Source organism: Ctenopharyngodon idella, chromosome 7, assembly GCF_019924925.1.
Source record: "Ctenopharyngodon idella isolate HZGC_01 chromosome 7, HZGC01, whole genome shotgun sequence".
NCBI classification, from domain to species: Eukaryota; Metazoa; Chordata; class Actinopteri; order Cypriniformes; family Xenocyprididae; genus Ctenopharyngodon; species Ctenopharyngodon idella.
The window spans coordinates 8,490,198-8,515,369 of record NC_067226.1 but is presented as its reverse complement, the minus strand read 5'-3'; the positions used below and the strand labels follow the sequence as shown (position 1 = coordinate 8,515,369).

General features: G+C 39.3%; 1 protein-coding gene across 3 annotated transcripts in view; it reads right to left on the bottom strand.

Moving 5' to 3' along the window:
• The window catches only part of glceb (glucuronic acid epimerase b), a 50,933-nt gene that overhangs the window by 10,820 nt on the left and 14,941 nt on the right, over window positions 1-25,172 (bottom strand). For all 3 annotated transcript variants that reach the window (XM_051898650.1, XM_051898652.1, XM_051898651.1), the window contains 2 exons: window positions 12,764-12,878; window positions 806-1,311 (listed from right to left, as the gene is read on the bottom strand). In XM_051898650.1, the coding sequence (XP_051754610.1) occupies window positions 806-1,301 (496 nt within the window). In that variant the 5' untranslated portion in view covers window positions 1,302-1,311; window positions 12,764-12,878. The remainder of the gene's footprint in view (window positions 1-805; window positions 1,312-12,763; window positions 12,879-25,172) is intronic.

Below are 25,172 nucleotides of genomic sequence, written 5' to 3'. Positions count from 1 at the left end.
AGGGTAGAGAGGAAATTGTTAAATAAAGTAGTTACTTTTGTTTTGTTTTTGCGGACAAAAAGTATTTTCGTCGCTTCATAACATTAAGGTTGAACCTCTGTAGTCACATGGACAATTTTAACAATGTCTTGACTACTTTTCTGGACCTTGAAAGTGGTAATTTCGTTGCTTTCTATGGGAGATAAAAAAAAAAAAAAAACTCGGATTTCATCAAAAATATCTTAATTTGTTTTCTGAAGATGAACGAAATTCTTGCAGGTTTGGAATGACATGAGGGTTAGTAATGACAGAAATTTCATTTTTGGGTGAACTAACCCTTTAAATACTAGTAATGCACTAAAATGATGTTTTTTCTTTTCTTTTCTTTTTTTTTACCAAAACTGAGAATAAAGTTTTGGTAATTACATTTGGGTAACTGAACTCAGTATGCTGTTTAGGGTGTTGTTTTCTAACGTGACAAATTAAACCAGTCATAGTGAAGTTCTTTAAGAAAGCGCTGCCTCTCAATATTTCATCCAAACAAATTTTTTACCAATTTACAAATTTTACTTTTAAATTGATAGTCGTTCACACTGTTGACATGTTTACTTGTCGCTTATCCATGTTGTGTGCATGAAAGACAATGAAAAAGTCAACATGCGTCATCACAGAAATGCTTAATAAACATCAATTAAATGAGCTGTGCTCCAAAACTATTTCACCCGAAATGTTTTTACTGTTTGTCAAATATTTTCAATGCTAAGCAACCATTATCAAATAAGATCGAACGATTGTGAAGAGGTATCACTATTAACACAAAACTCACCTTCAACTCCACTAATGCACTTGACTCTGTCACGCACCTCCACGTTATACCCCTCAAAGGACATGAAGACTCCGTTGGGGTGGTACAGCTCTCTCTGGGTGTATACTTTGGAGTAACTGTGCGAAAACTCGAATCGATCGTAGCCATCGTACTGTACCACCTTGCCGTACACCTCAAAGTACTTCTCCATCCAGCTGAAGGGCAGGTATACCTCACTACCTTCTCGACGGCCCTTAATGGTGACATCGTCGTTGATCAGGCAGTCAATCTCTTCGTAGCGTACTCCGCCGACCACAGGTGGAGGTTCAGGAGGCTGGGGCTGCTGCGGATGGCTGTCTATTTTCGGGCTGGGAGGGGGCTGGGGGTGCCGGGGCAGGAAGCGCAACGCTTTCTCACTCGTACACTTGTTCCACAGAACGACAGTGAGCAGAGAGAGCAGAGCGCAGATCACTATCAGGGTCTTGTAGTGAACACGGGCTGCCAGACAACGCATCATCACTGCTTACCTACAATGTAAACACAAATGTACATTAACACAAATTCTATGAAACACCTATTGCCTGAACCGCAATAACAGGCAAACATGCAAGAATATACTTACACTCCCCACAACACACCAGTGACATTTCAGATTTAAGCTATCGAGTAATCAGTAATCCAGTCAGAGGAAATTTTATGCATACCTACATGGAATTAATCAGAGTTTAAAAGGTCCAATCAATTTTTTCCCTCTGCATGAATAATCAAATGCAGCATTACAGAAATTCAATATCTGTCTGGATGACTGTGTGCACGGCTTTGCATATTGCTTCTAAAATTCATAGCAGCAGGGGAAAAGCATTTATTTTTTGTTATACTATATTTATTTATTGTTAAGGGTATAATGTGTAGCTTTCCACCAAAAAAACGTGCACAATTGAGACTGTGTCTGGATTTATTGTGTCAGAGGCAAATTCACTTCTGTTGACAATGGTGCCAGCAGTGTTATATTAAGAATTATTTATATAATATTATAGTATTTATCAATATTTTGCATTATTATTATTACTTTTTTTTATTCTGTTTTAATTGTAATTTTAGTTGAAGTTTTATTAATTGTGTTATGTTTTATTTATTTCCTATTTATTCTATTTGGCTTTAATTTATTTTTATTTCCGTTTAAGTAATTTTAGTACTTTAACTTAAACAATCCAGTTAGTTGCCAAGGCAACATTTCACATTTTTATTAAAGTATTGCAAGTTTCATCTAATATTTATATTTTATTTTATTTTATTTTATTTTAACCTTTATTTAAATGAACAAAAATGATTTTAAGTTTTGGTTAACAATCAAAAAAAAAAAAAAAACCTGCATGCCAGTCATAATATCACAAAAATAATTTGTGAACAAAGCTTATGAGATGCTATACAATGATACTGGTCTGACGAAATATTTTCATTTTCTAATAAATTATTAATTCATATGACCTGTTGAGGCAAAGTCACATGACTTTTTGGCGTTTCCTCTTTAGTTTATGTGGTCTTCTTACCAAATAAAAAATTGTTAACCCTTGTTGCAATTCTGAGCGTTTATTTCCTGTCTGCCTGTTTGTTTCCGATCCTGTCTGTTACCCGTTATCGACCCGTTGCTGCCTACCTTTGATCCTTGCCTGGTATACTGTTCTGTGAGTGTTTTCTGCCTGCCCTGACTATGGTCTGTATCCTGACTACGATTCTGCCTGTCCCTGCTGTTCCTGTTTGCCCCTGCTTTGACCCTGCCTGTACGATCACGTTCTTTTATAATAAAGCTAGCAAATGGATCCCCGCCTGAGTCTCGCTTCGTTACAGAAGACTTCGCCAACACATGGATCCAGCGGCTTTCCTGGAGAACACTGGCCCGGTATGAACATTGCACAATTATTATTATGGCTCAAGCAGGGCACCCGGTCGTTGGAGGAATACATCAGAGAATATTTGGATGTTGCATATGGTTCAGATCTGCCAGACTGTGTACTGATAGACTTTTTCTGTGAGGGTGTTAATCAGCCACTTAAGACACAATTGATTCGTGAGGGACCTCGTTCCTCTCTTAGTCATTTTTTGGAGTTTGCTTTAATGACTGTGGCCTCTCCATTTACTGTGGGTGTCGCGGAGAAATACGACACCTCGCCGAATCATGTAATGGCCGCCGCGCCAGAGAACACGCATAAAATGGCGGCCACCAGTACTACAACACCAAGTCAAGTCTCCGCTGATCTTCGTGAGCCAAGTCAAGTCCAGGTTAAACTTCCTGAGTCACGTCCCATCTCCGCTGATCTTCTAGAATCACATCACGTCTCTGGATCTGTTTGGGAGCAGAGTGGGTTGCGTTCCAGTGTGGCTGATCCACCGCTGACTTCAGTACGAGCAGCTGGCATTCCTAAGCCTCCGCCGGCCGCTACGCCATCAAGTTCGTCTGTTGCAACGCCCTCAAGCCCGCCGGTGACAACGCACTCAAGCCCGCCGGTGACAACGCACTCAAGCCCGCCGGTTGCATCGCACTCAAGCCCGCCGGTTGCATCGCACTCAAGCCCGCCGGTTGCATCGCACTCAAGCCCGCCGGTTGCAACGCACTCAAACTCGCCGGTGACAACGCACTCAAGCCCGCCGGTTGCAACGCACTCAAGCCCGCCGGTGACAACGCACTCAAGCCCGCCGGTTGCTACGCACTCAAGGCCGCCGGTTGCTACGCACTCAAGGCCGCCGGTTGCTACGCACTCAAGGCCGCCGGTTGCTACGCACTCAAGCTCGCCGGTTGGTACGCACTCAAACTCTCTGGATGCTATGGACAAGATGGCCGCTTTGCCAGTGCCCACGGGCAAGATGGCCGCCCCTCCAGTGTCTGTGAACATAGGGGTCGTTCCAGCCAGTGAGTCCGCTCCAGAGCCCGCTCCAGCCCGTGAGTCAGTCCCAGAGCAGCCCGCTGCCGCCCCAGAGCAGTCCGCTCTTCCTGATACGGCCACGGAGGCCGTCACCGAGCGTCTTGCCCTGCCGGCGCCACCCGAGCGTCTTGCCCTGCCGGCGCCACCCGAGCGCCTTGCCCTGCTGGCGCCACCCGAGCTCCTTATCCAAGAAACCACCACGGACTCCGTTGAATTCCCCAAGAACTTTTTGGGGGGGGGTCATGTACCTGAGGGTGGGGAGCTTGAGGGTGGGGAGCTTGTGGGTGGGGACCCTGCACGGCCGCGATCATCAGCGGCCTCCGAACTGCTTGAGCTTGTGGGTGGGGACCTTACACGACCACGGCCTTCAACCGCCTTTGACCTGCTATGGCCATTAATGGACTCTGACCCGCCGTGGTCATCTTCGGACTCTGACCTGCCGTGGCTGCCCGAGCCACCTGACCCGCCGTGGCTGCCCGAGCCACCTGACCCGCCGTGGCTGCCCGTGGCACCTGACCCGCCGTGGCTGCCCGTGGCACCTGACCCGCCGTGGCTGCCCGTGGCACCTGACCCGCCGTGGCTGCCCGTGGCACCTGACCCGCCGTGGCTGCCCGTGGCACCTGACCCGCCGTGGCTGCCCGGTATCTATCTCATGAATGCACAGAATTTTTTTTATATTTTTGGATACTTTCCACATTTTGTTTGTTCCATCCATCATTTATGTAATATCCCAAAATCTGCATAAAAATATGTAGATGCAAACCCAACTGGTAGTTTATTGTGACTACTGTTCTTGCAATAGTGATAAGTAACAGGAAAGAAAGAATTCAATATACTCTACACATCTTTCCTCTTTCACAAATCATATTTTGCTCCTGCGGTTTCTGTACTAGGGAGAGAATCACATTAACTTTGTAAACGTAGCTCATAGCGCAAATCAGCAGCCTCTCCCTCATATCATCTCTTCTCTCTTTGGCATGTTATCTTCTTCGCAGAGAATAAAAATCAATAAGCAGAACAGCACTGCCTCTCACTACAGCTAATTACTGTGCTGGTTTTAGCATGGACAACACGCCAATGCCATCATTAGCAGTCCACACCACTGTCAAACTAAAGCTAAGGTCAACAGAGAATGAAAACGCATCAATCCATCAACCCAAACGAAGTGCCACATTTTGCCACACACTCCATATTTAACGAACTGAGCAAAAAGGATCCAGACGTGATGAATGGTAGCCGTACATACACGCCTTCAGCTTGGCCTACATATGTATTAGGTGGAAACCAGATTTCACATAGTTCTGAAATATTCACAGCTACGGAAGATCAGGGCAACTGAATCATTCTTTCTTCCAATCTTCCCGTTTAATCCTCTTTGCAGAGTTTGCACTTGTTTCACAGACCTGCGCTCAATCTCTTTCTAATCTCTCCCCCGTTTACTTCGTCTTCCCCACGTCGAGGCCTTACCCTCTGTTCAGAGCAGAGCAGTGTCTGACTGCACCGTGAAAGATAAGCAGCTCATCTCGTTTGCAGAGGCTATAAATAATTTGATCTTTTTGGCTTTCACAGGCAGAGTTCACATGCCGTTACTCTGAGATTCAGAGACATGCTCAGAAAGTGCTGTCTGAATCCTAAAGCAAAGCACCTGATCAAGCCTCCCTGATGGAGCATCTGGATCAGGCGGCCCACCGCAGTGCAGGGTGCATCTGTGTACAAGGATAATTTGCATTCAAATCCACTAATATGCAGGAGATATGGCTGAGCCCTGTATAATCCAGAGATCAAACTAAAAACAGGAGGAACACAGATGTAATCCCTTCTCTGAACAAGCGGCATAGCGGACTTAAAGGAAGAGTACACCACGTCCTAGAGAGCATCATACCATGCTAGATTTAAGAAAATGGCTTTTTGTAGAGGGGCTTACAGCTGGTAATAGGAGTCAGGGATGAATGCGGTTTAACATTGTGCCGTCCCCATAGCTACAGCTGTGGCCGATCGGCTCCTTTGAGGAGAACAGAGCTGAGCTGACTTATTAAACGCAGTGCTCTCAAAAACTGAATTCAAAACAAGCACATCCATCTCAGCAGAGCGGTCCCCATTAGAATGCGCTTAGCGCTGTCTCAGTCGCAGAGACGACCTAACGCTGGTCACGCCCCCTCTGAATCCTCATCACGTTGATTCATGAGCTGCTCTTTCATCTAATGCAGGCTGCTATTGATTCTCCACATCTTCAGTTGTTTCCTACTACCTGGATCAGGACCTTGACACACACGGCTGCCCTGGTCAATCCAAACACAGCAGTGTAACTGTAATCTTATAATGATATTAATTCATGCAAAAGTAGCTTCACATGATGTAGCATTCATGAACCGAAACATGAACCGAAACTCAGTGTATACTTGCCTCACAGACACGAGAAATATATCTACAGAAAGCTTAAAAATGTGTACTTTTAAACAAACCAAATCTAAATGGAAAATAAATATTCTCAGATTATGTAATCTGTATGAAACATATAGGCGCATCCACTACTGCGGAGATGGCGGGTCAGCATTGTTGACTTAATCTCTATAGCCGGAAACACAGAAAACATTATCAATAAATTATTAAAATGTTTAGACAGTCTCCTTGCTGTTTTTTCATGATACACTCATAATCTTTACGTTTGCTGATGTGCTGTGGCAAACTTTATGCATGCGCTTGAGCGCTGATTAGGCTATGTATTATATATAGGCAATTGTAAAAAATATATATATATATATATATAGGCATTATTATGATTTATGGCTTATTAATATAAACGCACTATTAGTCGACTAATGGCTTAAATGAATGCCTACTAGTCGACTAGAAAAATATTTAGTAGAGGGCAGCCCTACCACAGTATGAAAGACAGTGAAATCTCTACTGGTTGACACGGTACGATCGCATGGTATATACAGTCTTACCGCCCAGCCCTAGGTCGCACCATCCCAGGCTGCTGTCCTCTGCTGGCACCTTGAGCTCAGGGAACAGTGGGAGGTATTGTTGACACATGAAAGGCCGTCAGTGAAGGGGGGGACAGGGCTGGCACAGGAGAGCTGGGTGCAATGAATACCAAGCTTTCAGCTCATTTGTCACCACAACCCACACAGACCTGCTCCTGAGACTGCACGCCTGTCCTCCCTACTCAGGCCTGCCACGGGCTCTTCATGCAACACCAGACAATGCAGTGAGGAGCTGGAGCCCCACTGATGATTTTTTTTTTTTTTTACATTTATGGTACAGATTATAATGTGCAAGTTATGGTAATCACAATCAATTCTACTAAAGAGAATGAAAGCTTTAAATGTTGGATTTAGAATAAAAAATTAGAATGGCAAACAAAGTGACAAATCTAACCACAGGGTATTTACTAATGTGCATGTTTAATCCACTATGGAACTTCTGTCAAACCTAAAAGGTTTTGTGACAAGGGTTTGGCAGTGAAAGAAACAGATAGCGAATCTGAGACCTATTTAAGGAAACTTAATAAGGGTTAAATGGTATCCAACCGCATTTTGAAATGCCACAGGGAATAGGATTTCCTGCTCTATTGCACAACATATTAATCACAGATTACCTCAAATATGAACCACTGTGCTGGCTCGTACATCTCAAACAAAACACAAAAGAAATTACCTCAAGTTTCCTGAGGTAAGATTTTGATCATAACCAATATGGTTTCTGGAAAAAAATAGCAAGACTCAGAAGGGCTGTTACACCCATGTTGAAGTCTTTCGTCACTCATTGGCTGGCTGGAATTGTAGACTGCAATTTGCCAACTGCACAAACAGCTGCACAAAATTGTTAGCATAACAGAAATCCCTGGCTAAAGTGGAAGTCAGAATCCAGCCCTGGATCATGGCAACCCAACTAGAGGTGACGAGGTGAGTTTAACGGGCGACTTAAGTTCTTTTAAGTGGTTTCTTCTAGGGCTGCTATCGACTAAAGATTTTTCTGGTCGACTAATCCCAAATTTATTAATAAACCATATAAATCATAATAACAAGCCTTTAATGCCTATATAGCCTAATCAGCATTCAAGCGTACACATAAAGCTTACCACAGCGCACTGGCAGAAGTAATGATTACGAATGCGTCGGGGAAAAACAGCAAAGAGATTTCTTTAACATTTTAATAATTAATTGATAAACTAGTGTTTTCTGTATTTCCGGCTGCAGTGATGAAGTTGACGGTGCTGACTCGTCATCTCCGCAGTAGTAGACGTGCATATATGCACATTTCATATGGATTACATAACTTGAGAATATTTGTTTTCCAGTTGAATTGGTTCATTTAAAAGCAGACATTTCCCTTTCTATAGATATATTTTCATGTCTGTGAGGCAAGTTTACATGGAGTTTTGGTTCTTTTTGTTTCTTTTTTTGGGTGCGCTCAAGTTCATAGAGAAAGATGGCAGAAATCGCAACCTGTTTGCTTTCAATATTTTACAAAAGCACGATGTTTTGTTGTTATTGTAAAAGCACACAAATAAAAGTAAACTCACAGATTCAAAAGATGTATTACTCTTATCTGTATGACCAAAAATGATGGAGTATTTTAAGTGCAAGTGATCGCATCATTAGCCTATTCCATTTAAAACAACACAAAACGACATTTCATACATTTAGCATTAAAAAAAACAAACATTTTTATGCATTTGAGTAATTAATTTTGTCAAAACAGCCAGATTTTAACCATCAAGATTTGATTTAATATTTTTGTTTATTAGTTCTAGAGGTGGTTAACGTTAACACATTTTGATGGAAAAAAATTATGAAACCATTCAGAATAATATGCACTGATAAATTGTGCACAATGTTTAAGGTCAATAAGTTCAATGCTCATGTTGACTTTAAGCTAATTTAAAAAAGCGTAGCAAAGTTTGCTTGCACTCTACTAAAAAATTAGAATATTCTGTAATGTTCTAAAATAATTTACCACAAAATTTTCTTCAAAGCACAATGGTCAGGATCAGGTGTTGGTGTGCGCCTAGTCAAGGACATAGTCTGACCTGCCAACAACAGAAATAGTACAAGTTCAATGCCAAGGAAATGTGTTGCCCTCTGGCCAACACCGAGAAGAGAGTCATGTGTTTGAGCTCAGGTGTGTCAGATCTAACTAAACTCTGGACATTTCCACTCCTCTGAACTGCTGATCAGCCTGGGGACGAATCAAGGGCAATCAGCAGCTTCAAAAGAAGCTTATTACTGATACCAGACCTGGCAGCTAAAGGATGGGTGAAAATAAATGAAAAAAGTAAACCAATGAAACGAAAACACACCGATCCCCTCTGTTCCAGTGTGAAACAGCTACATTATTAGGCTCATTAGAGAAAAAGATATTGCCAGAGGGACATCACAGGGATTCCCCCCTGTGTAACAGATGCAGCCCATAATAAGCACAGTTGACAGGCTAATAATAATGCAGTGGATGTAATTTAGTCTAATTCTCATTAGAAAGGGAGCATGGAAGAACTCCCGGCAGTTATAAAGGACACGCACAAATAACTGCAAAAACGGCAGTTATAGAGGACATGCACAACATCTGGGGTCAAGTCTTAAAATTACCCCTTCATTTTGGTGTAATATCAGCTGAGTAAGGCTCAAGCGCAGCCAATCAGATGCACTAGGACTGAACCTCATTGCAGGTTTGATCTGATATTAGACAGAGGTACAGTGCCATTTACTCTCCTTCAGTGCAAATCCGAGTTTATAGCTGGAAAGGCAAGATAATCAAAGAGCAGATGTTGCAAAGATCTCCTTCTGGCTGTGATTCATGATCTAATCAACACACCTGTTCATCAGCACCATGAAGGCCCTAAGAAAAACAACTTTGGCTTCTACATGAATGCAATTAAGAGCAACACTAAAGACAGCTTGACAGGTATGTGATTCATGAAGATAACTGTCTGATAAGTATTATTATTCTTAGTATACTATATATAACCTAGAGGTTTTCAACCTCTGAGACACCAAAAATGCAGATGGGTCATGGAAAATCTTTATGAATTGCATCTTATGTATGGCTTTTTTTTTTTTTTTTTTTTTTTTAAAGATCTTGAGCTAAATATTTAAGCTTAAAATATGCAGCTTCTCTTGTGCTCCACATACTGTGAAATTTTTGCGACTGTCATGCAAAAGAACACTGCAAGGACTATACTCCTGTTCATCCCTGGAGGAACAGTAGTTTGTTGCAGTGTCTCTGAGTGCCCTAAAACCACTGGTATTCTTTGCTACTAGTATGAGTCAATGAAGCCAATGAGATCCTGAGGTGTACATCTTCATTGTATGACCTGGCTTTTCCCCCAAATAACTACTGTTTCTGTTTAATTTCCAGTTGCCATTTTAAAAAAATGATTTAAAACAAGGAACTTTGTCACAATTTTAGCAGAAATAAGGGAGGGTATAACTAACCTAAATGGGGGTGGTGGGTATTGGGGGCAATATGGGACCTTCTAATAATAAAAAAAAAAAAAAAAAATTCATAACCACTGCTTTACACATCACTTTATGGAAAAAAAAGTTCTATACATCCCAAAATCCATTGTTTCATGTTTGGGGGAACTCAGAAAACAGGGTTACTATGGACATTTCCAGAATGACAGCATTACAGCATATTATGACTGCACATTATTTGGCATCTTTAAAAAAAATAAAAAATAAAATAACAACTGAAAACAAAATAAAATAAAACTAATACCCTCACCAAATCAAATTGCTTGGTCAATGGTCTATTTAAACTAGTCAAGTGATGTCTTCTTGCAGTGGGTGAACAGAGAAATTGCTTTGAAGGTAATGCCCTCATCCAATTCATCAGCAGTCAGGGGATTAGAGCTGTTATATTACCAAAAAGCTTACGATCTTACGGCCAACGGGGGGATTAAACACTTCTCGTAAAATGAAGATAGGAGAAGCAAACCATCTGAGAGAGCCATTATAACCCCCGCCTCCCCCCCCCAACACAAACACACACACACACACACACACACACACACACACACAGCACAAGCAAACAGACAGCAGTCATTCTTAGTGGCTGTTCAGACAAAATGTGTTTTTCCATTCCACTGCGCTACTTTTCCATTGTTTTTGTAAACACGCTAGACGAACGTCTTTAACCGTTGCACTCACGTCTCTTTTGCAGTGTCTTAGAAGAAACGACCACCAAGAGTGCAGACTGGACACAGGCTAGATATAGCCTGCTTGCATCCATTACCACAGAGACTGTGACCTCCAGTGATTTAATCACTGATGGTGTGAACAGAGCTTTATAGGTAGAGAGAGCCTGATCATCAGATCAAGCTGAAGTCAGACGGAGCATGTAAAACAAGTTGGAGCAACATTCATAAGAGTCTTGAATGACTGACTACTGAGAAGGTATAAAAGTCCTTTTCTCCACTGACTCCTTGCTAAATCCACTTGTGCTTCATTTGTGCAAAGTGCCTTGTTATGTAGCTTAGATCTGTAATATGTAAATTAAGCTCTGTCATTAGTTTGTATGTGGGCTTTGTCTATATTTACAACAAAGCAGTACAATACAAGTAGGGATAGGCATTTTTGGCAATTTTTCATTTCGATTATCGATAGGTTTCAAAAACGAGTGATCGAGTACTCGGGGGGCGGGCCGTGGGCGGGACATGACCATCATGGAAATGAAGAAAATATCTGAAGACTGAAAATGAATGTTAAAAATAAAAATATATGACATGAAAACTTGTCTATGAAAACATGAACACATGATTAGAACACTGTTAGATTATGATTATGATGCAGCAATGTTATTAAGAAGCCTCTAAAAGGAATAGTGACTTTATGCCAATAAACTGAAGCCCGTTCTATGACACATCCTATGATATTAATCAGATAACTTAGATACATAACATAGACGTAACATTACAAGTGGTATCTGCACTAAATGCCAGTGAACTTTAAGTAACGCGTTATAGCGATCGTAAGAGAGAGAGAGAGAGAGAGAGAGAGAGAGAGAGAGAGAGAGAGAGAGAGGGAAAAAAGCACTACTGCATTATTATAACATCAGTATTTTTATTTATTTTTAAAAGAAACATCTAAAATATGCCTGTCTCAAATAACTCAGATATCGGACAACTCCAATTGCGCTTTAAAAACACAGCCAACGAAACGAAATCACAACAAATTCACAATCTATTAGGGTACATTACGGTCACTATTGTAATTTTTTTTTTTTATTTATTCTAATATTTCAGCAATATTTTGGATTCAATTTGCACTCAACCAAAATGTTATTTTACCATATGATAATCACTGATGATTATTGCTTAATTATGAATAGAATTTAAAAAGGATATTTTCAGCACAAGATAAAAGCTTGGCGCTGCACAACTTGCATTGAACTGTATTTTCATCTATCTTGTCAAAGTGAAGCCAGACATCACTACGTGACTTCGAGGCCATTCTCTCTCACGTCTTTTGACGCATGCTATGGCAAGTGCAAACAATCAGAGCTCAGGGCACCGCCCAAAGTGCTGCTAACCAATGAGGAGCGAAAAAAAAAACCCAAAAACATTTCAATCATCATTTACATGATCGATCGTCGCTGTCACTGTTGCACATCCCTAAATACAAGTACACTACTGTTCAAAAGTCTGGTGGTCAGAGTACAATTTTTTGTAAGAAATTTGTAGTTTTATTCAGCAAGGACGCATTAAATTAATAAAAAAAATAAAATGTTACAAGTGTCTTCTATTTCAAATAAATGCTGTTTATGATGAAAATAGTGATGCACAGTTTATCAAAGGAATCAAATACATTGTAAAATATATTCAAATAAAAAACTTATTTTAAATTGTAGTAATATTTCACCATATTATGGTTTTCACTGTATTTTTGATCAAATAAAAATGGAGCTTCTGTTGTTTGTACAGAGATTAACCATTTCATATGGTACGACACTAGAGTGAATAACTGATCACAAGCAGTGTCTAGAGCAAAAGTGAATGGCTAACGATAGTAATTTAGCAGATTTGTAAATAACAATACTGGTTCTTGTTTCTTACCCAGCTCCGATCATCAGTGAACGTCTGACTGTGCCGTCATTGTGCTCTATGCCACAGTTAGGATACTCTTCTCCGGTTCATTTAGGGATCTCCATCACAGAATAGCCTGTCATACCTGAGACAGATGAAACAGAAACAGTAATGAGGTGAGGTGTGGAAATAGAAAAAAATCAGAAATTTTTAAAGAATATTTTTTCCTTATACTTAAGAAACTCATAGCCAAATCCATGTGGCAATGGACAATACTGGTTCTTGTTTAGCTTACACTTTATGTTCACTTTATAACATTTTTTGCAACCTGAAGAGTTATCACTGTGTCCTTATATCTTCTGAGATGGCCAATTTCAGATATCATCTATTAAGACCAGCTAAGCCTGTTTATCAGTTGTCTGTTTGCGTCAATGGCATATACACTTCCTGGGGAAAAATCTGATTGCAACAGCTTTAACTGCTTCCACAGGAGGACAAGTTATTCAAACCACAGATCAAATGTACTATCAAATATCATCTGATGGTGTTGGCGGTTGTTTTAGTTGACTGTTTGGTGGAACAAATGGCAAAGCCAGCGTTGTTGTAGGATGTTAAGATGAGATCAACTCCAAGCTAATTGGGCAGTTATCCATAAATGAAATCTGTTGTGAGTGAAAATGAAACTGGCACAGCACATTTGGCCTAGGCGTTAAGTACACTTTCACGTCAAGGAACACTGACTTACAGTCTTTAAATAGACCATAAATGATGGAGAAGAAACAAATACATATTAGTAATTGCATTCATGATGAATTTACAGGCTTTTCGACAGCCCAGTCGTTAATGTAGTGACGATCCATCAGCCACAGTGTGTGGAGAGTGACTGCAACTCTTCACCCCACAATTAATCTCCGCCATAACAGTCTTCCAGCACCCGAGGAGAGGCTTGTTAAATTAAAAACTGCAGTAAATCACACCGTAAAGAGGCGATTGATCTTTTTTTATTAAATGGGAATATTGACGAAGCACTTAAATCAGATATTTTCTAGTTTATAACATTCTGTCGGATACAAGGCTCATTGATAGGGCTCCCATCCGTCACGATGTAACAATGTTATGGCATATAAAAATAATAGATATACCATGAATTATTAGACATGTAGATAATTTATGACGATTCAGCCAAGCAGGGTTTTAAAAGGCTACATAAGCAACACACATTTTCACTGTAAAATTTATTTAATGCTTCTCATTGCACATCACGGATGCTGATCTTCAGGTTGTCTGTCTGGGTGTCACAGCAGCAGAATCTCAGCATGTCAGTGCTAGTTAACACCTCATTTACGAGCGGCTGTCTGCAGGGCATTGTCGACAGTTACTATTAAAAGCCTTGTCTTTCATGCCTGCTTTTTCACCTAAATCACATAAGCACAAAGATGAAAATCCCAGCAATTTAAAAATTCTTTCAGGTGATACTATGATGGACTAGAAAAGAATGAGGGCTTCAGAAAAAAATAAGCATGCCATCACGTATCAATGAGAACTTGAGCAAATTTCAATGTGCCAGGTCACTTCCTCTAGCTACTGATAGTAATTGCTTAAAAACGATGTAATGTCCAAATAATGTGAAATAATCATTCTTTTGAGTATGATCTTTTCATTGAACCAGTTTATACAGTTCGCAAATTCACTCTGAACAATCAGTTCACAAATGAATAATCACGCCAAGGAAAGGCTAGTGCAAATGTCATGGTTTTCAGTGAATAACAACTTCAATTTCATTCTGTTTCTAATACAAAACTATCAAATGACAAATGAAGAGAACAGAAAGTCATACTGGTTTGGAGTGAAACGAGGGTGAGCAAATAACAAAACTATTTAGCTCATATTTAATTAGGTCAATCAATACTAGGATTCAGCTATTTCAAGTTGGCACAAACCAGAAATTGTGAATGCTGTTTTCTTCCCTATTGTGGCACATCTAAGTGAAACAACTCAAACGAGAAAAAAAATAAATAAACAAATGTAGGGTGGGATTTTGTCCATCGGGAATCTATTGGATTGTTGTTGTTTGTTAATTGTTATAATTGTTTCATGTGAGTGACAGGTTGATGGAGGGAAGGGATTGAAATTTGTCAAGCTATTGGAAAACCATTATGACCAGCCCTCCTGCCAATCTACACGTCATAAATTGCAACATTCCATCAAAAAGAAGAAATGTCAATTTTGATTTCATGGTGACTTTAAAGGGTTAGTTCACACAAAAATGAAAATTCTCTTATTCACTCACCCTCAAGTCATTCAAAAACTGTAAGACTTTCATTCATCTTCGCAACAAACTAAGTTATTTTTAGTAATAAATAAATAAAAATGTAAAAGTAATTTTTTTTTTTTTGTCCCTCCTCCGAAAGTCCAAGCAACCAAACTTTCACTTTCACATCAGAAAGTACACACATTATATACACATTTTTTGGGTGAACCATTAATTTTAACAGGTCAAACCACACATGCTGCCATTGTTTCATCTACACACACAAACTTGTTAATCATTCATGTTTGTCAAGATATGAAAGGTAAAAAAAAAAAAAAAAAACATATTCAAAGTGAATGAATGATGCATTTAAGTACAGGTTGTCAACCTTGTCCATACACCAAATAAGGATGTACTTTAGCTAAAAGCCCTATGGGTTAGTTACTGTTCAAAGCACATGCCATATGCTTGAGAGAGAGAGAGATGCACTTTTCATTTACGTGGCAGCTCCGTCAGGTCACTTATCTTGCTGAAATGTGTGTATGAACTGAGGTCCTTCTAAATCCAGCCACCATCACACCTCTGCTCGCACACATACACACTCTTATGAACAAAAGGCAATTGCAAAGCTAATCGAATTAGTATTGAGACAAATCTCAAAAGAAGAGAGTGGAGTTTAAAAGACTAAGCAGAGAGGAGGAGATTTTGAAGAAGAGTTGAGATGTTGGGGGCGGGGGAAAACAAGAGTTTGAGGTTGCAGAGTTCATTCTGAAGAATACACAACAGCGAAGCTTTTTCAATTCTCCTTTTATAGAGACAGGAAAAACTAACATCAACACACTTCCAGCTGGTAAATTTCCCATACATAGTTTTACAGACTCAATCAATGGCTCTCATAGAGAGGTAGACATGCACTGAATATGAAAACAAAGAATACCTACACACATCTACTCTATAAAAGCAACTATGATGTTCTTGAGAACAAGGACATATCCAGGAGTCCTTGTCAAGTACGTTCACAATGTGCAGAAGTGTGGAATCCATTAAGACTGAGAGTAACAAGAGTCAGCACATAGCCACATTCAGAGGAAATCATCTCACACTTCATCTCCCCAGCTCTGTGTAGACTGCGTTCGAGAGTAATGGAGGTTTCAGCTTCAGATGATAGAAAGAATGAAAGCAGGGAAGGTGGGAGAGCGGTAGAAAGAAGCCGAAAGAGAAGAGGCAGATAAAATATTGCCAGTTATCGGATGTGCATTTGAAAGCACCCCATTCTTAACTTACTGTGGGCTGGCAGATTCAGTGCCTGTGAGGATGGATTGGACAAGAACATCTTAATATCTGATTCGGCGGAGGCTGGAAGTGGCCAGCCTTCTGTTCAAACAGAAAAAGAGAATAAACACTATCGAAAACAGTCAAAAACCGAACCCTCCTTGAAGATTGCACAGCATCGCTTTACTTCGTCTGGCCGCATGTATACCACAGACAACATTAAAAATACTGAGAGAGCCAAAACAACAGCAACAAAAGCAACATCAAGTGTCTCAAAAAGGATAAAGACCTCTTTGTTTGACCCTGCGGACACATATCCAGAGCCCCAGCACTTTTTTTTGTGGCCCTATAAATGGCCCGTGTGATCCGGCAGCCCCTCCTCCAGTCAGGCCCTCTCGCAGTGGAACGCGACCCTCATCGTCACAGTGGATTATGGGAACAAAGAGAAGCTGGGAGTTTGAGTGTCGCAGTAGGGGAGATGTGTGGGGCCTGTCATAGTCTCTCAGGGATATGGTGCTCATCTGTAAAATTCCAATGGCTCTTGAAGAGGCTTTGCATACATTCTCCCGTTATCTCTGCGCTGCCTCCTGGGATTCTCAGTCTCATCTCATAGTCTTACCTCGGGGTCCAAAATTAACTTTTTGCAACACATGCTAACAGCGGGTAACTGGCTATAAATGTTTCTTACCAGCCACGAAAATGTATTTTACATTGTTTTAATTAACAATACACACTACTGTTCAAACTTGTGGGGTCAGTAAGATTTTTTTTTTTAAATGGTTTGATTTGGATTGTCACTTATATTGGAAATAGTCAGTCTGTCGCTCTTAAACCATGTAATGTTATAGTTCCTAATAGGATTACCACTCAACTGAATTTATAGAAGTCAATTCATACTCACATTTGGAGCTTGCGAGGGTTAATTTTGGACTCTCTCTTGCCATCTCTGCATATAAACGGAGAAGGGAAATCTGAACTCTGGATCAAAGGCCTGCGACACTTTAGCAGCTGCTTCATAAGCGCTTCCCTGCTGAGTATCTCTACCTAAAGATATCTCATGATTTTCAGCAACTCTCTCTCATAACCATCCCCCTCTCTCATTCATCCATCGCTCTCTTCTTCTGCATGCTTTCTGGTAGATGTTATAACTTAGTTTCTTATATCTGTGATCTCTCTCTCTTCTCATCATCTAATCTCAGAGCCCTGTGAGAGTTGGTAAATTAGGCAGCTTCAAATAAGAAAAAGTGTGGCACAGAAGGCAAAGGAAATGTATTTTCCCTTTCGTTTCTTGACATCTCGCACTAATGCCACAATCAAATTCAGTTGAAGTACAAATCAATTCAAAGCAGGATCATTCTATATTACAAGAGTCCTTTTCTGCAGCACCACTGTGAACTGAAGACCCAAGGCGTTTTCCTGAAAACTCTTGCCATGATTCAAGACTATCCAAATAACACCCTTGAAAGAAGCTCTCTTGGAGTGCTCAAGTGCAGACAAAAGGGCTCAAAAGGAAACTTAAAGGCTACTCACACCAAATGCAAATGTGGATTGCTGACAACTCATTAGTGACACTATCTACACAGAGTGCCAGGGCTCCCAACTATTTTTTTTATATTAGAAGCACTGTAGCCCCTTCCTGAAAATTTTAGGATCACAAACAGAAAATTTAGGGGCACACCTTAAATTGACCTGCAACGCAATTATTCACATTTAGAGCTTTGAAGTCCTAGAAAAAGTTGTGTGATGCACTGGAAAAGTATCTGAATTTCACTCTCAAATCGTTGTATGAACCCTGAAATGAATAATGTAAATTTTGACATTTGACTATTTCTGCCACAATACCATGGTTACAGTTAGCGTTACAACATTAAACCCATGGTGAATGTTGGTGATTTGTGGACTGGAAAGCCTTCTATAACTTGTTCATTTATGGCACAATGTTTCTCCTGGTTTCCATGTCAGCACTGTTTGATCAGATATGGTTTGTAATAGAGAACTGTCCACTGAATTTGAATGCCTCTCACTAGATCTCGCAGCAATGTTATTAATCTTGCTGTGAAATGCTTTCTCACTGGATCTCCCAGCGCTGTGTGGTAAGATCGGCCCGTGAGTGCCTGTTCTGAGCTTGTGCTGCGTTGTCTGTTATTGGTCCTAGCTGATAAATGGTCCGCGCTGCACAGCTCAAACGAATAACGCGGTTTCATTCTGCTTTCGTTTCATTTGCCGTTTCTCAAAAGAAATGGCAGCTCTTACTAGTTGGTCGCACCAGTGTGAACTCTAACAAAATTCACACTGGCAGGGAAAAAAAAAAAAGATGCAAACCATTAAAAAAAACCCATTTGGTCGCAGTCTGGAGCCCTGAGTGCAACAACATTTTGTACATTTGTTAAAGGTGTTTCTTCAACTGTGGGCAATTCTCTTGTGGATTTTTAGAAAATAAACTTTCTGAAAGCTCACACTTTCACTCTGGTAAAGTATGCCAGATTTCTCTAATCATTTAGTCGGCAAGCTTGCATCTGCCTCCATCCAATCAACAACAGATGGACAGAACGACGTCCCCACCCTAAATGTGTCTTTAACTGTGATGTACACGATATTGAAGAAAAGATCTGCCGCTGCTCGGTTTCATCGCAACTTTAATTTGTACTAACAATGTCAAGCAGTGGACAAACATGTATTACAGGGGGAATTCTGTCATTTTTATCATTTTTTCTGAAAGTTATAAACATTTCCACCACATAACACATTATGTATCATGTTTAATGTCATTCTGTGATGTAAACTGCATTGATAGAAATTACATAGGTTTTTTTTTCCTTTTTCTTGCTAAGGCTAATTTAACACTTTTTTACATAATTTAACAAATATACGGCATGATAATATTGAAAATGTGGGTCTAGGACAAGGTAAAAATACACTGTAAAAAATTAAAGTTCATCCTCTTTTCCTGGCGGTGCGGCTGAATTTGGTTAGATACGTGGCCGCAGTGGCGCATGCAGCTGTACGGCTATATACGCACTGTTCGTACCATGCACACTCCTTCGACTGACCTTAGAAACGTTTTCCGTGCGAATATTTCAGCAGTTATTATGTGTGTCCCGTATTTCTGTAGAGTGAATCAGCGATACCTATCATTCGTGAATTAATCATTCTTTTGTCTCGATTCTTAACGTTATTCCCGCTCACCATTATTAAACAGTGTTGCGACATCTAGTGAAAAGCGTTTCAATTCGACACACACCTCTCGTTTACAAACTACAAATCACTCAATGATTAAACTAGTTTTAAAATCGATGAAATAGCCTCAACATTCCCAACAAGATTGATGAGGAAAACAGGAGAAACGTGCCATGAATGAAGATAGAAGACTTTTGAAGAGCCCTGGTTTACGGCAACCAGCTTCAGGAGATTGTAGTAGAACCAACAATACAAACAATACATAAAGGGCAGTTATGCAAATACAAAAGTAATGTAGCAATGGCAGTAGCAAAAATGCATTATTAAAAGTTTTCAAGGCTAATGTTACCTTCATGTAACTAAAAGAAAAAGAAGTTGAAATCTGTTTTAATAAAAATCATCCCCGGGACATAAAAGTGCCTTAAATTGAAGAAACACGCTTATACCTTAAAGAGAGCAAAACATTGAATGCTTATTCCTGAAACTTAAATCTGCAGGAAAGTCTGCAGCAAATTCAAGCTCTGTATGAACCGAACCGTGAGGGCTATCTGGGAGAGATTAGTTCCATCAGAGTCACCAAAGGCCAGCAAATTAATAAAGAAATAAGTACCTTTTTAAGTCCAGGCTAGATGCGTTGCATCTCTCTTGATGCATAAACAACCTCGATCCCTCACATATTAAAGAGCTGCACTAAGGCTGAGATTTCAAAGTTCTGCCTCAGGAGGATGAAGCAGCCTCCCTTAAAACCAAATACGTGGGATCGCACAAACAAAACAAACAGACGTTCGGTCAGACGGCCGTGGGCTCGTGCCTGACTGCCGGGGTATGTGTGCGATTATTCACTGATGACGAGTTCAGATGGGCTAATGCTTCAGTGATGGCACTGAGCAGGCCCACTCGCAACCCACCAGCAGAGTGTTACTCATGGCAGCCTTCTGCCGATTACAGAGATACAAACCCCGAAAACACACAAAGGCACAGGTGCATCTCGTGACCTCCAACCCTCGTGTCAGTCCTGAGAGCATCTTCCGGCTGTCAACGAAGAGATAAGCGCCGCATTCTCTGCACCTTGTTTGCTTATGAAAGGAACTTGCATGGAATACTTATCAGCTGATGCTTGAAAATCAAAAGCCTTTGAGTGTAGAGTGCTTCAAAAAGTCAGGGCCATATCACAGCATCTCTGCAAGGGTGATATGAGGGCAAGGACAAAATGCATTGCAGCCGGAAAGAGCTTCTGAGGAGCAGACAGGAAGAGGGAGAGGATTATTCATCCATATCTGAACTTTGCATAAGCGCCAGGCATTATTTACTAATCAAAGGCTTGGTATTCATATCAGGATTTATAATTCATTCTCCATGAGAAGAGACTGTCACAGTGGGGGGAAAATCAAAGACAGAGAGAGAGAGACTAGGGGATGGAAGAAGCTGTTTCGTAGATATAGATGATGATGATCTTCAGCGAGCATCTGGAATCAAGTCTTCCCATCAGTCTCTCCTGAGGTCTTTTCAGTGCAGCAAATGAATGTTACCAAGCCTGGGGCTGACACCACACAAATCAAATGCTTGAAACAAAACCCCACAAGCACAGAAGAACTGTCGAAAATTCCTATTCTTGTCATAGTGACAAAGCTTCTCTGCACAGAGGCTGCAAACGACAGCTGGAAGTGTTCTAGCATGTCTGTTCTGTTGTCTTTCGGTTTCTTAATGCGGTTTCTATGCAAAAGGCAGCACACACAAAGCTGATGGGAAGGAGGTGCAAGACAATCCACTGTTTACAATCTACCAACATCAATAGTACCAGTACTTTGGTCGATACCAAAACGTAAAATTACACAGTGTCAACTTTGTTCACCTGTAAAAAAAGAAAAGAAAATGTGTGCCATGGATTAAAATCTTTTAGACTCTGAATAAATTATTAATTTAACTTGTGTTGAAAATAAGTAGGTCATACATAAACAATGTAGGGCCCATGTGCATAAATTAATTTGATCTTTTACATACATACACTGATAGCTTTATAAAAAAATAAAAAACACATTTAATCGGGCTATACTGATAGGACCTGTACATCGTAAATTCTAGGGAAGCACCAAAATGAAAATTCTGGCCGAAACCGAAAATTCTGGATGCACTTGGCCAAAAACCGAAAATGCTTTTTAACATTAATTTATTATGTTATAGCTTTTTTGTATAATTTAATTAATATTAAACTTTTTAATTAAATTAAAATACAAGCCAATAAAATAAAATAACCACACTTTCATTGAAAGTAACACTAAAATTGGACAGAAAATATAAAATTCAATATCAATATATTATTCTTTATTCAATTATATGCCATCAGATTTAACAGATTTATTTTTGAAAATTTTATTTTGCGTTTTTCAAATATGACAATAACAACGAACATCTGACAAAACACAAAAGAGAAAAATAAAGCAAAAACAAAAATAAATAATAATAACAAAAAGAGAGAAAAAAAGAAAACATTGAGATGCATGTAAAACAGTTAAAAAAAAAAAAACAACTCTATCAAATCAAGTCATGTGGCACTATATTTATATAATTCAAAAAGGGTTTTCAGATTTTATAAAATAGATCACCCCTGCCCCTCACTGAATATGTAATCTTCTCTACAGGTACACAGCTGCAAACCTCCGACAAACCAAATTCCAATTGGCACATCAGTGTCTGCTTTCCATTTCAAAGCAATACATTTTTTAGCTATTATTAACAACATTTCCGTAAGCTTAACAGCTTGACTATTTCGGAGGTTAGAGTTGGTAAAATTACCTAATAAACACACCTCAGGATCCACTGGAAAATCAATTCCATGAATCTGTGATATACTTTGACATACTTGCACCCAAAACACCTTCACTTTAGGACACAACCAGGTAGAATGCAAAAATGTTCCTTCTTCTGTACCACATCTGAAGCAGAGGGGTGAAATACTATTGTTAAATTTATGTAATCTAGATGGAGTGTAGTAAAGCTGGTGTAAAAAGTTAAATTGAATTAATCTATACCTAGAATTCAGGGTTGAGGTGACCCCACCTTTACATAATTGACCCCACAGGTCCCCATCAATTCTTACTCCCAGATCCTGCTGCCATCTACTTCTGGATTTATCAGGGTCATCTAAAGGCTGATTTGAGATATTCGTAAATTCTAGAGATGGTTTTATATAGTGGTTTATCTGGATAGCAGAGTTGTTCAATACATGTCAAATCAGGTATCTTAGGATAAGGGTCAAAGTAAAAACTTAACAATCGCGAAGTTGAAGATAACTAAAGAATTCTTTATTACTCAAATTATATTTATTTTTTAACTGTTCAAACAACATTGAAACATCATCCTCAAAACAATGCTCCAAATGTGTAATTCCCTTATCTGCCCATATCTTAAAATTTTTGTTTTGCTGACACATTGGTAGCAATCTGTTTCCCCACAAAGGTGTTTTAGGGGAAAGAAAATTATCCTGTCCCAACATCGATCACAGTTTATACCAAGTCTGAACTGAATTAATAATCATGGGGTTATTCATTTCTCTTTTGATCAGTTTGTCATCCCATGTATATAAGATATTGGCAGGGATCTCTTCTTTTATCTCAGATTTCTCTATAGTAAGCCAAGTGGGAAAGGGGGTAACAGCAAACATCTGAGCCAAATACCTGCCCAATAATGCATCTTAAAATTTGGAAGTCTCAGTCCTCTTTGATTATAATCCAAAGCCAGTTTATCAAGACTGACCCTAGGGGCCATTAAGCGAAGTGAAAAAAGAATTAGGGATTGATATGGGTAGAGTAACAGATTTATTTTTTCACCAATTATCCAAATAATGCATAGTCTTACAAAGCTATTATTATCAGAGCATGTGAGCAGAGCATAGTGGGGATTTTGCTTTTCCAATGAGCATGAGTGGTACATGAATGGGCTGTGAGCAACTGAGCTCTGCAAAAATATGGAGCGATAATTTTCGGTGGCTGAAATTTCAGTGCATCCCTAATAAATTCTTACACAGAACACAAACAAAAGGCAAATGAAATTAGGTGGAAAAAGGCCTAAGGCTGTTTTTCATATAACATTTTAAGTATCCAAGAATTCACATTGTTTTTTTAATTAATTTTCTCCTTCCTTCTATGGAAATTTAAATAATCTTAAATTAAACCCAGAGGTGAGATGAATGTGTCACTAAAATCATCCCTAATTCTCATTATAAAGCCATAAGAAAAAAAGGGGAAAATGAAATGACAGCTCAGACTCAAGAGTTTCTTAACAGATGCAGAATCAGGAAAGAGTTAAGAGACAGACGTTCAGAGGACCGCCATGGCTTGATTAGCCAAGCTTATCTAACAGTGACAAAAAGAAAAACTATTGAACAAAGAAAGTCCTTTCGGATGGATAAGATGAAGCGCGTGACAGAGGGTGACATTTAGGAATTAACTTTAATCCCAATGCAGGGACTTGCAACACTATAGACATTTCAGACTTTTCCAGTGTTTTCAGAGCTTACTCAAACAACCATTATGACTAGTCAGAACCACTCAGAGACATTAATTAGAGACGACAAACTAGCAAACAAAATGGAGTTAAACAGTGCTGACACATCAGAGAGCGGTTCTATATAAAGCCTTTGGTATGCGTTCAGACAGCAGCATATGGCAAGTTCTCACAGGCCAAACATGAGTGACTGTGACAGAAACCACAAGCACAAATGCAAAAACATTGACGCATTGGCGGCTAAATCTGCATTATACTTTCATCTCACCAAACTCTCCCAAAAACACCCCCCACATGAAATATATATAAATATTATTATTTTCTTTCTGCAAGCTGTAGTAGTATTTCAAATTTTTACTTGCCATGACAACATTTTCAATGGCCTTTTCAAAAAAAGACCAAAAATGTTAAATATAAAAATGTAAAATATTAAATATTTATTATTTATAACATTAAATATTTAATATCTAAAATAATTTTTGTAATTTGCAAAAACAACAGGCTATTTCACACTCATAAATGTAACTCCATAGGGGTGTAATGAGATCTCGTGCCACGAGATCTTGCAATATTAAAATGTGACATTATTTTTCGTCAAGCTGAAAGCTGTCTTGCGATATCAGCATGGCGGAGTTGAGTTTGTGTCTTTTACTGCATTTGATAATTTGTACTCAGAAAGTAGAACTAAAGTGACAGTGGCTGTAGCATTTATATAGTAAAGAAGTGCCCAAATATTAAAGATTAAGTGGACATTTAAATTTAATGTTGTTTGGCCGATATTAAACAAGGATTTGATCATGCTGTAATGTGTAACAACAATCACCAGGCCACTGGCACCCTCTGCAGGCATTTGTTATCATAATGTACATAAGTTGACTGTTTCTATGTATATTATGCATTTTAACAGTGTTGTTCTGTAAAACCATATGATTACTTGCTGTTGATACTTTATTTGAACCAATTATTATTGCCTCATTGTTATTATATATGTATTTTAAGTCATTTTAAAGACTATTGTTAACTTGGGTTTATTTCTATTACCCATTGTTCTGCTTTTTTTTTTTACTTTCAGTCAAATAAAAGACTATTTCCTCATTGAAGATTTCTTAAAAATAATGTTAAAATAGTTGTCTCGTCTCGTTCTCATTGTGTATCCTCTCATCTTGTATGACAACTTTCACAACTCATTCTCATACTCAACAACAAAAACTATGACAAGTCTAGAAGATAATGTTA